A 12,821-nucleotide genomic window follows, 5' to 3' on the forward strand; every position below is an offset into this window, starting at 1 on the left:
TGCTGTTCTACCTATGTGTCTGCCCCGTATGTCTAGTGTTTGACTATTCGAGTGGATGAAGCCTGCTGATCAGTCCCCAGCTGTGATTGGAAAAAATAATCATTTTTATCATAAGGTTGACACGACTGACACTTTGGTAGGTCAGCTGCAATTGAGGATAAATATTTTGCACAGTAGCATTATGTAAAGGGACGGTTTTCATCACTTGAAATTTAAATGATTGCATGCATTTAAAAGTAAAACATGCCTATTTACTCCATGTAGCCTCCAGGAGCCTGTGCGGCCTACATTAAAATCCATAAATATCCATCTTTATGAAAATATTGCAAACTGCAATTTGCATCATATAAGTAATCCAATATGAGAAAACAGATGCAAAGATCTGTAATGTCTTTCTCACTCATCCAGGTTTTGAATCGGGAAATATAGAGTAACTGAAAGTTGGTGCAGTATTGAGCAAGATTCTTGGCTAGCCTCCTGTTGTTCACATCTAATCATCACCTTCACACGGAACACATTTTTCCCCTAGGACTGAGGCGGTCAGCAGTTGGTTTATGAAAGGTATTCCCACACAAAGACTGTATGAAAGGACAAAAATACCCTCCAAGATCTCCATGTCAAATTTCCTTGTGAATGGATTCTGCAACACCATGGATCTTTGAGGACTAAAATTTTCCTAAGACAGACATGCCAAGCACAGCATGGCAGCAAGCACAGATGAGGACTTGTAGTTTGTGATTTTCTTTGGTCCTTGCTGAGAGTATCTGGGTCAGCCTTAGAAGCTGTTGAGGGAAAGAAGGGTGTGATCAACAGAGGACAAGGTTGTTAGCATGTTTTTATCCTATGGTGAAAGAAATAGCTTTTGCCACAAAAGGTACATTCCTGAATCAGAAATGGAGTTACTTTTTTCCAATCTTGAATGGTGAAAGGAAGAGAATTTTAGTGTGAGTGGTTATGGGTCATCTCCAATCACATGCTGGTTGTTCCTATTAAATTGCCCAGCTGGACCCACTTGTGGCACAAAGCTAACTGGAGCCAAAGAAGAACAATCTTTCCTGCTTGCTGCTTGAAGATTTCCTATCTGCCTGACAGAGGCTTGCAGGGAAATTTTGTCTCGAGCTCCACTTTGGTTCGCTGGGAATGCCATGACACTCTGACATTTAGTTGTGTTAAATTCTTGCTTACTCCCAAAAGCAACAGGCACCGCCAGGAAAGCCTACCTGCTACCTGTTGAACTTCTGTATTGTGGTTGGATATTGCACAAGGTCCTTGACAAGTTGTGCGCTTCGGACACCTGGGGGCTGGCTGCAACTGAACATTTCGGCCAACTATCCCTGAGAAATGTCACCATTATGCCCGAAGATTACAAAAGGGCATCTTGATGAATGAAGCTTTTGTTTTTGTTGTTGCAGAGAAATCCCAGAAACGACTTGTAATAGGACATTTTTCTTTTGAACTGAATTGAATATGTACAGAACCTTTCTGCTTCTTGAACCCATAGACTAATGTTCAGGGGACCCCTTCTGAAAGTTCAGACTTTTAGACATTCAGAAAAAACTTGACATGCCTTTTTCAAACAGCTGAGACCTGGAAAATATAAATTTCTGGAACACTGGGAAAATGTTCCAAGCCTCCATGAAAAATACATGAGTTTGGTGGCTTCAACTTAATGTTTTTTCCCACTCTGTCTTCTCACATAACGTTTGAGGCAACCCTGGGTCTACTTACCCAATGTACCAAACCTTTATAAGTCATTCTCAGTTACAGGTTATACAGCTACTTCACTAAAGGTTATCAACCCTTAAAGGTTGTTTAAGTCTGAAGGTCATTTTTTGACTGGGATCAACTCCTTTGTTAGTAAGGCAAGAAAGATACCGAGTTATCATTATATTGTATCCATTAGAATAACAATGTTTTTTGTGTTTGCACAACTCCTTATGATTTTCTTAAATCGAGTGCAGTTGTACTCATTAAAAGTTTCTCTAACTGTATTTGAAAATGTTACTTTTTTATTTCATAACTAAATTGATGTTTTGGTTCTGTTCTACACGTACTACAAGCATTTCTGTGTGAAAATCTTCTCTGCTTCTCTCAAGTAACCCCTGGTAAAACAGGTATTGCAGACAGAAAACAGTTTTCTTCTTACAAGTCAGATTTATTGGAATTGAGGCCTGTCTCTCTCCCTGCCTCTTAAAACTACCACGGAACAAGACAGGGAAACACTGAATTGGTTTGGGAATAAAGGAGAGGGGAACAAGTGTGAAAAGGGGAAATAAGGTGAGACTCTGAGTTCACTAGGAAGAAAAGAGTTAATATCTGATTTAGAGTTTGGCGGATGGGGTTACTCTGTGACAAACGTGATGGATATCTTGTCCATCATATTACGATCCCATTATATGCTATAGGGCCGGTCTGCCAAACTCTAAATTGACCCTAAGTCAGGAACGAGGTGATTGTCAAGAGAAAGAGAATTCTGCATTACCGGATCATTACCACAGAAAGCTCAGGATGAGGATTTTGATTCTCCAGAGAGAAACAGTTTTTAGGCACATTAGACAGGCTGACTTTAATGGTTTTGAAAATAATAGAAATGTAAAGGTGGTACACCATGTGATGTAATTGAGTTTCATTGTTCATTGTGTGAGATGGCAAGTAGCGCTATAATGGCATCAAGAGGAAGGATGGGACAACTAATAGAAGAAAAATGGAAGAATAGCCATTAATTGCCTATTAACCACTGAAAGTGGCATCTAGGATTAATTACTAATTTCGAAAACACCCCTGCACTCAACTCATCTGCCAAGTGGGGAACTATTAATATATACAAATGTTATACATTTCAATCTATTTTAAATTTCAAAACGTAGCACTTTCAGTTAAGTGGCTCCATCTTGCGGCCTCATCTAAACCCACTTATGAGTACCACTTATGAATGGGTACATTGCGGACTATTTAACGTGGTGCACACACACATTTGACTGGAGTGGCAGGAGAGTAGGGGCAGCAAAACCTGTGCCAGATGTTTCTAGACAGCCAGCATACTTATTTAAATGACTGGACCCCTAAACTTAAACTTGATCAAAATGAGGCACTTGTAGCCGCCTCACTTCCTGCTCCATGGTTTTGAGCAAGCTACACCATTGTTGACAGCATCGACCCTTATTGGTTGTTATTTCTGCTCCTCTGTTGTGATACGGCCTTGGCGATTTGGCCTTCTGAGTGCTGGCGGTTAGGCTGACCCAGGGGCGCATGGGTGGCAGTTGTCTTATTTTCTTACTTATAGTTATTTGCAATTAACTCTGAAGTCACATTCGCATTGCCAATTGTTTATAGTGAGTGGTCCCGCCTGTCGGGAAACAACAATACTTTGATCTCTAAATAGGGTGGGAAATGCGAGAAATTGGCCTAGGGGTCAGCGGCATATTTTCAAAGCCGTCTCTTTGCCAGCTGCCTGTAAATGACCCGATTAGTTCTTTAAAACATTGTTTTGAGATGTTTGCATATTATAGATGTAGACCCCACTAAATCCAGTCAGCAAAACCATTATCATGTAAAAGGTAGATACTGGACATATTAAAGCAGGATAAATATGTTTCATATCCGCAAATAGGAATCTTACTCACTACCATTTATGTAACGAAAATAATATGAATAATGAGAATATTTACACAACAGCAAAAAAGGATTAAGTACTGCATTACATCAGCTGGATTTGTGAGTACATAGATTATCTCTTTGCCGGCCTTTCCTATGTTGAAAAAAAGAAAGGATGTAACCCAAATTAAGTAAAGCAAGTAAGCTGTTGGTTCAAAGGCTTTCCTTAATAAAAGTCTAAGCCTTGCTTCTGAATGCTTATGCCTATACTTTGAGAGCACTTTTTACATTGAAATCATTATTTTGGAATTTAAAAGACATACGAAAAACTAACTGCTAATGGAAAAGCCAATAAGCATAGATACATATGACAAGCAAATAATGATATAATATATTCATTACAACAAACGCGTTCTTGATTTAATGGTTATTGACCATGGTATCTGAAATACAGAAAATCAACAGAAGAGGAAAATAATACTTACGAGTAGCCATTAAGGATCACAAAAACATAAACATACACATTTCTACATATGAAGATGGAATCAGACAGATGCTTGTGCTCTTAGTGTCTGTTTGTGCAACAGGAATATATTTCCCCAAGATTCTGTCAGTTTGAGGGGTGCTACCTTCCCATTTCCACCGGGATAATATTTGTATTCCTTTCCTTTTAAATTATTACAATTCCAATGTGAGAAACTGCTTGGGCAGAGCCTGTGATTTGCTACACACTTGCATGTTTGTAAATGTTCATGTAACTTCTACAAGTAGACCTGCCAGAAAATTACCACGTACCCACCTCCTGGAGCAGATACATAGAAATTCCAAATTACAAGCAGAATTTGAATGCGCACTAAGGGCCAGATGTACAAAAATTCTGGATTGCGACTCGCAAATTGCGAGTCAGACCGACTCGCAATTTGCGAGTCGCAGTCCAGAATGAAGGATGGTGTCCCTGACACCATCTGCGACTCGCAAGATGTCGAGTGGCGGCACTCACAGGGATGGTGGCCTGCTGGAGACAGCAGACCACCATGTCTGTGACTGCTTTTAAATAAAGCAGTTTTTTTTTTGTAATGCAGCCCGTTTTCCTTAAAGGAAAACAAGATGCATTACAAAATGAAAAAACGAAATGTTTTCGTTTCATTTTTTCAGAGCAGGCAGTGGTCCATAGGACCACTGCCTGCTCTGAAAACATGTTTTCCATGCCATTCACAAAGGGGAAGGGGTCCCATGGGGACCCCTTCCCTTTTGCGAATGGGTTACCACCAATGTGACACTGGTGGTAACTGCAATTGCTTTGCGACCGCGTTCGTGCTCACAAAGCAATACAGCATCGCGCTGCGACTCGCAATTAGGAAGGGGGACACCCCTTCCTAATTGCGACTCATAGTCCAGTTTTGCAAGTCGATAACCAGGTACCGACTCGCAAAACAGGGAATGGGCATCAAAATGTGCTTTTTGCATGTCACAAAAAGCGAAATTAGCTGTTTGCGACATGCAAAAAGTTTACTACATCTGGCCCTATATCCCTTTGTGAGGGAATATTTCCACTGTTACTGATTTTGTAAATCAGGAATGGAACTCTGCTTCATGAACGCGTATGTCTGAGTTTTTCTTAAATGCATGTTAGTGACTCCGTGTCTAAAAGATTAGGGGCCAGATGTAGGAAGGCATTAGCGCCTCGCAAACGGCGAAAAACGGTGCTTGCGAGACGCAAATGCTCTCACGCGATGCAGAAACACATATTGCGAGTTGGTACAGACTCGCAAAATGTGTTTCAGACTCGCAAATAGGAAGGGGTGTGCCCTTCCTATTTGCGAGTCGCACCGCGATGTAGAGTTGATTTGTGACCGCGAAAGCGGTCGCAAATCAACTCGCAGTTACCATCCACTTGAAGTGGATGGTAACTCATTTGCAAACGGGAAGGGGTCCCTATGGGACCCCTTCCCCTTTGTGAATGCTCACAAAATTATTTTTTCAGAGCAGGCAGTGGTCTGAAAAAAACCGAAACAAAAAGGTTTCGGTATTTTTTCTATTTGCAGCTCGTTTTCCTTTAAGGGAAACGGGCTGCAAATAGAAAAAAAAAAAACTGCTTTATTTAAAAGCAGTCACGGACATGGTGGTCTGCTGTCTCCAGCAGGCCACCATCCCCGTGAGTGCCTTGACTCGCTATGGGGTCTCAAACTGCGACCCACCTCATGAATATTTATGAGGTGGGTCTTTGCTACCCCATAGCGAGTTGCAGAAGGTGTCTGAGACACCTTTCTGCATAACATTTTGCGAGGTGCAAATTGCGAGTCGCTGGTACTCGCAATTTGCACCTCGCAAAATGTTTTCTACCTACATCTGACCCTAGATCTCATAACTATAGTGTATTGCATATTGAGCTATGCTCATTTGTTTAAAGGTATAAGCAATTCTATCAGCATTCAGGCAAAAAAAAATGGATCTTTAAAACCTGAGGGTTAACTTCTCAATGAAGTGTTATGACACTTTGCATTTAGCCACCTCTAACTCATTTTTAACTAGTTTGTTGTATGTCATGTTATTTTAAAATCTGGATGAATTTGGAACAGTTTTAATCCTGCATTCTTCATTAGCATGCTGACTTTAAATTATAAGATTTTTAATATAAGTTTTACTCTGCTCCCATTGAAAGCATTTGTTTTGTTGGAGGGATTATTCTTAACATAACACCCTGATTATCTGCACTCTTGTCTCGTGGTCTTTGTGGGTAGAGTGGCATTTTGAGGGCTTCCTTCGCGTTTGAGGCCATTTCCTTGCCAAAATTCCTATAGCTAGGTTAGAAATCTAGGTGCTCTGTGAGTGGTGGTACTTAAGAGGGACAATGGGGATATGAGTGGGCTCGCAGTGCGGCTGCTCTAACACATTTTTTCAAATGTTTTTTTAGTTCACTGTATGTCATATTATTTTAAAATCTGTGTGAATTTGGAACTATTTTAATCCTGCATTCTTCACTAGCACGCTGCACTTGGAAGTTTTGCAACATTGCACTTTAAACTCTGCTCCCATTGTGAGCATTTTTTTTTGTGGGGTAATTTTTCTTAATATAATAACCTGATTTTCGGCACTCCAGCCCCGTGGGCTTTGTGGGCAGAGTGGCATATTGGGACCTTCGTGTTTGAGGACATTTCCTTGCCGACATTCCTAGGTTAGTGGTCTAGTTGCTCTTTGTGAGGAGGGGCTTAAGGTGAACAAGATGGATATAGATGGGCTCGCGACAGGGATGCAGCAGCTCTAATACATTTTCTTTTTAACTAGTTTGTTGTGTGTCATGTTTTTTTAAAATCTGTATAAATTTGGAACTGTTTTAATCCTGCCTTTTTCAATAGCACCCTGCACTTGAAGAATAGAAGATTTTCAACACTGAACTTTTTACTCTACTTCCGTTGCGAGTATTTCTTTTGTGGGGTGATATTATTCTTAGCATAATACCATGATTACAGGCACTCTTGCACCGTGGACTCTGTGGGGAGAGTGTAGTTTTTGGGTCCTTAGCATTTGAAGCCATTTCCTTGCTGATGTTCCTACTACTAGGTTAGCGATCTAGTTGCTGTATAGGAGACAGGACAGAAGGGGGACACTGGGTATATGAAAAAGCTTGTGGTGAGGTTGTGTGCAATGGAAGCGCTGTTGGTGCGCCAAAGGCAAGCCCATATGCGCTTGTTCGTGTCCATGCCAAGGGCAGCACCAGCCCTCCTCCTGGTTTCACATCAGGTGGCAGCCCATGAACAGACCACTACAGAAAACTTGGAGGTAAGACGCCCTCCTGTGATAATATAATTGACCTAGAGCAAATTGAGGGCCCTTTGCCTTGCATTTGTTGTCATCTTTGACTAGCAAACAAGACAGTCACCCAGTATAAACCCAGACAGTCAAACTTCCCTGACACAATATCTTTTTTTGCCAGGTGAAGGTCGGTAGAAAGGCAGGTCCTGATCAGCCCAGTGGCTAATGTTGGGGGCCTGCCTCCATTGACTGCCCCCACTGCCGCCACTGCAGTAGCAGTGATGTCAGTGATGGTGGCGGTCCTGAGACGGTGTCACCACCCAATTCATGATCGGGGGTCGGACCGCCAAGGTTGCCGCGGTCTGATTGCCAAAAACACGACGGCGGAACAGCGCCGGCAATGTTTGGAATTAAACAGATGTTCTGTGGGTAGAGCATGCTTAGGTGAAGATGGGTGGACAGCAGTCTCTATATGGAGCCTAGTTTAAAACGAACTTGCTCTGACATACTTTTGTATTACTCCTGGCTTACTCTTGAAGTCAAGAAGTAAGCCAGAAGTAAGACTCTTAAATGCTAAGGGTAACCCAGGAGTAACCCACAAATATTTCTGACTTCATTTCAAAATCTGGCTTTCACACCTTTAAACAGCAAAGTCTCTGTAAATTGAGCCCATAGTTTGGGCTATGGGGACATTTCATTAGGGGTCACATGTACGAAGATCTGGTTTTGCGAGACGCAAACTGCGAGTCTTAGCGACTCGCAATTTGCGACTCGCAAAACCGGATGTACAACAGTGTCAATGACACTGTTTGCGATTCGGAATGGGGTCGCAAATGATATACCTCATGAATATTCATGAGGTAGGTTGCAATTTTGGCCCCATTGGGAATGGCGGCACTCACAGGGATGGTGGCCTGCTCACCACAGCAGGCCACCATCCCTGTGACTGCTTTTAAATAAAGCAGGATTTTTTTTTTAAATGCAGCACGTTTTTCTTAAAGGAAAACGAGATGCATTAAAAAAAAAAAAATGAAACGCTTTCTTTTCATTTTTTCAGAGCAGGCAGCGTTCCGTGGCAGCACTGCCTGCTCTGAAAAAATATTTTTGCTGCCATTCACAAATGGGTTTGCGAATGGGTTAGCACCAGTTTGAAACTGGTGCTAGCTGTGATTGTTATGTGACCGCATTCACGGTCACAAAACAATGCTACATCGCGCTGAGCCGCGCAATTAGGAAGAGAACGCCTCTTCCTAATTGTGACTCGCAAACCTATTTTGTGATTCGGTAAATAGATTACTGAATCGCAAAATAAGGTCTGTACATATTAAAATGTTTTTTTCCTGTCTCAAATGGTCCAATTCTGCGAATCAGGCCGTTTTCCACAGGAAAAATGATACATACATGTGTCCCTAAATTAGGAAGAAACAAAAAACTCTCCACTTGAAAAAAAGGCAAAGACTTTTGAATGCAAGTTTTGGTCACACAGGAATTGGCCTGGAATCTCCCTCATACTTTGCATGCATTCACTGAAGCGTCAAGTTTTGCTGTAATTCAACACTCACATGTATGCTCTTGTCTTTACATTGTATAGAACAATATAATCTGGAAGTGAAATTTGTGTGAATGTCCAGGTGGGTTACTCGCTGATTTATGAATACAGTTTTGAGCATTTCATGAAAATACATCTTTGACTAAAGGAAGGGAAGTTCAGTGTTTGAGTGCTTTTCCTAATCTGTAATAACCTCCCAGGATAAATCCTCTATCAGGATAATTTGTGTGACGTATTTATTACAACAAATGTTGAACTAAAATAGAATTCATAAACTTTTCAGTTTTCTAGAAATGACATTCATGAGAGAAAAAGTAAATGATTTTACCTTATTGCATTCTGGCTAAACAATCAATATATATATATTTTATTTCTGAAAAGGTGACATGTGGGGGAGGTTTTGGACAAATCTGTACCCCCTGGTTGTGCCTTATTCGAACCAGTCAAGCATTGATGTGACGGAAGAAATGATTAATCAGGTAAGAATGAGACATATATGCTTCTTGAAAAGCAAGGTATGTAGCAGAAGACTGAGGAAAAAGTCCTTTAATAAGTATAATGGTTTGTGTGGTACGTTAGATAGTGTGGACGGACACATGTTGCAGATCTGCCTCAATGGTATTCTACATTTGGCTTTCATTGTTCTTTCATTTGGTTCTCTTGCCCGCACCCAAAAGCCACTCTCATTACACCAGGTTTGGGCCTTCCCTTTTGTGGATGGGCTCATGGCCCCACAATATACCTCAATTAGTGGCATGCCTGGCACCAACTTGATAATGTGGAAGATCTGGAGCATGCACACCCCTTCACATAGGTACACTGTATAGTCCTACCCGCACTGACGCAATGCCCACACTGCTTATTTACAAGAATCACACTTGATCACTGTTGAGGTTGCCAAGTTGCAGAGACGATGGCAAGGGCAGGTGTATTCCACCATCTTTTCAATATACCCAAGGGTAGTGCTGATGTGGATCAAGACTAGTGCTCCCTTTCAGGCAATGGCTATCAGATTTGACAAAGATGAAAGATATGTCTTGATCAAGGGTAGACTTGATGGCCGTCATGTGGTAGAAGGAAGCATTTATGCCCCCAGTACGGACCAGGCAACGCTCCTAACAAAACTGTCTGATGTCACATCGGGTTGGGGTGGACTACCTTGGCTTTTAGGAGGGGACTTCAACAGTGTGCTGTGGCTTGTCTTATATCGTTTGTTTCCCCCCTCCCCAACACAATTGCTACGATGAATGCCCAACACCTCACAGACTGGCTCAGACACTGGCATTTAGTGGATATTTGGCACACATGCAATGCCACTGCCAAGGTTTACTCTCTTTATTTCTGCCTGATTTATATGTTTGCATTGACTGCATTGTTGGCTCCCCAAACTTTCTTTCATACGAATGGCATGTTGATTATCTGGGGCGTACACACTCGGACCATAACCCCAGCTCTAGCACTTTGACTGGGATAGGAGGTGTTAGACTTTTCATCCTTGGCCTGGTCTCCCTTAACTTTTTGCCTCTGTTTCCCAGGTTGTTGATGTGTGCTGGCCTCTGTTTTTGCTGTTTTTGTTACCCTGGGCACTTTACCATTGCTAACCGGTGCTAAAGTGCAAGTGCTCCTATACAGAATGTGTATGTAATTGGTTTAACCATGATTGGCATTTTTGAGTTACTAGTAAGTCCCTTGTAAAGTGCACTAGAGGTGGCCAGGATCTGTAAACCAAATGCTACTAGTGGGCCTGCAGCACTGGTTGTGCTACCCACCTAAGTAGCTCTGTAATCATGTCTCAGACCTGCCACTGCAGTGTCTATGTGTGCAGTTTTTAACTGTAAATTCGACTTGGTAAGTGTACCCACTTACCAGGCCTACACCTTCCCTCTTCCTACATGGAAAGCATCCCTAAAGTGGGCCCTAGGTAGCCCCAAGGGCAGGGTGCAGTGTATGGTTAACGGAGGACATATAGTAATGTGTTTTATATGTCCTGACAGTGAAATATTGCTAAATTCGTTTTTCACTGTTGCAAGGCCTGTCCCTCTCATAGGTTAACATGGGGGCTACCTTTCAATATGATTAAAGTGTAGATTCCCTTTGGGAGCTAATAGACATGTGTAGCTTGGGGTCTCTGAGCTCAAAATTTAAAAATACATCTTTTAGTAAAGTTGATTTTAAGATTGTGTGTCTGAAAGGGCTGTGCTTGCCCTCACACAATGCAGTCCCCAACCCCATGGTGTGTGTCTGGGGCCTGGCCTGGACAAGGCAGGATTTCATAAACAAGAGAGACTTTGCTTTGAAGTAGGCCTACTTCAAAGGGCAAAATGGGTATAAGAAGTGCACCCAAAACCAGACTTTAGAACACTTCTGGAAACCAAGAGGAACCTCTGCCTGGAGAAGAGCTGAAGAGCTGAAGAAGAAGAGCTGCTCTGCCTGTGACTGTGCCTTGTGGAGCTATCCTGCAGTTGCTGCTTCTGCCTGTGCTAGAGGACAAAGACTGGACTTTGTGATGCCTTCCTTCTTGTGAAGATCTCCAAGGGCTTAATTTAGAGCTTGCATCCTGTTATTTGAAGTCTCAGGGACAGCAAATACTTCTCTCTGCCAGCACCTGGAGCCTCTAGAGAGTCTCCTACTCTGCCAAGTAGTGCTCATCCAGTTCCTGGGACCCTGAGGAGAGAAGCTGGCAGCCCAAGAGTGAGAAATCCACGCACAGACCGCAGTGCGGGGAAAAGATCGACTCAACTCCGATCTACGGCTGAAAAATCTTCACAGCTGAAAATGTACGCTCCCCTGCAACGTGACTGGAAGATCGACGCCCAGGGCGGGAGAAACGACACGCAGCATCTCTGACGGAGGCTGCTGAGATCGCAACCCGCGCTACATGGTTTTCAGACCATTGTGCGGCTGAATTTCTGATGCAAATACCGCTGGGTGTGTAAAAACAACGCAAGGCCTGCCCGGAGCTGAGCCCGGATGCATCGCTCTCCTGCGGAGAGAAGAAAAGATGCACGCCGACCCGACTTAAGAAGAAACAGCACAACGTCTCACTCATGAGTGAAATCAACGCTTTGCAAGCCCATTTTGATGCCGTGCAGGGTTATTTTTGACACATCCAGGTACATTTTCACGCTAATAGCATTAGCGTTGTGTTTAAAACTACATGAAGACTCTTGTTGCTTTTTAATTGATAACTTGCCTTGTGTATTGTGGATTTTTTTTCGTTTTGGTCTTGTCTTGTTTACATAAATATTTTCTATTTTTCTAAACCTGTGTTGTGTCATTTTATAGTGTTTTTTTTTAAGTTACGGTGTGTGTTGGTATAAATACTTTACACCTAGCACTCTGAAGTTAAGCCTACTGCTCGTGCCAAGCTACCAAGTGGGTGAGCGGGGGTTAGCTGAGGGTGATTCTCTTTTACCCTGACTAGAGTGATGCTCCTTGCTTGGACAGGGGTAACTTAACTTGACTGCCAACCAAAGACCCCATTTCTAACAGGAGGCCTCCACCCATTACCACGTGGGGTCTACAACCGACAACCTTTAGAAGACCCCCCCCCTCTTGGACCTTTCTGGACACCACCATCACTGACTATTTTGATATTAACACTGTTACATCCAATCTAATTGAACAGGATGTCTTTAAGATCACGAAGAGGGGACAGTGTATTGGCACCACCTGGAATATCCGTCGCCAGCTAGACAAAGACATTGCAGGAATTGTACGTGAAATGCTGAGACATGAGACTCACACTGTGTAGACTCCCTTCCAACAGCTTTATTTGACACATGCACAGCAGGAAAATACGGCACTGTTAGAGAGATTTTGATGTTTCAACTATGTGCCTCACTCAGCCAGAACATGTCAGAGCTGACAAGTCTGGATCATGCTGGCCTGGATTATCAGACGAGGGCAACCCCATCATACAATA

The 12,821-nt window shown here is 42.5% G+C and overlaps 1 protein-coding gene across 1 annotated transcript in view; it reads left to right on the plus strand.

The window, feature by feature from the left end:
• Positions 1-12,821, plus strand: part of ACE2 (angiotensin converting enzyme 2) — a 405,347-nt gene that overhangs the window by 152,511 nt on the left and 240,015 nt on the right. Inside the window, exon 7 of the mRNA XM_069205018.1 lies at positions 9,278-9,375. Coding sequence (XP_069061119.1) covers positions 9,278-9,375 — 98 coding nt within the window. The remainder of the gene's footprint in view (positions 1-9,277; positions 9,376-12,821) is intronic.

This window comes from Pleurodeles waltl, chromosome 8, assembly GCF_031143425.1.
Source record: "Pleurodeles waltl isolate 20211129_DDA chromosome 8, aPleWal1.hap1.20221129, whole genome shotgun sequence".
Classification (NCBI taxonomy): Eukaryota; Metazoa; Chordata; class Amphibia; order Caudata; family Salamandridae; genus Pleurodeles; species Pleurodeles waltl.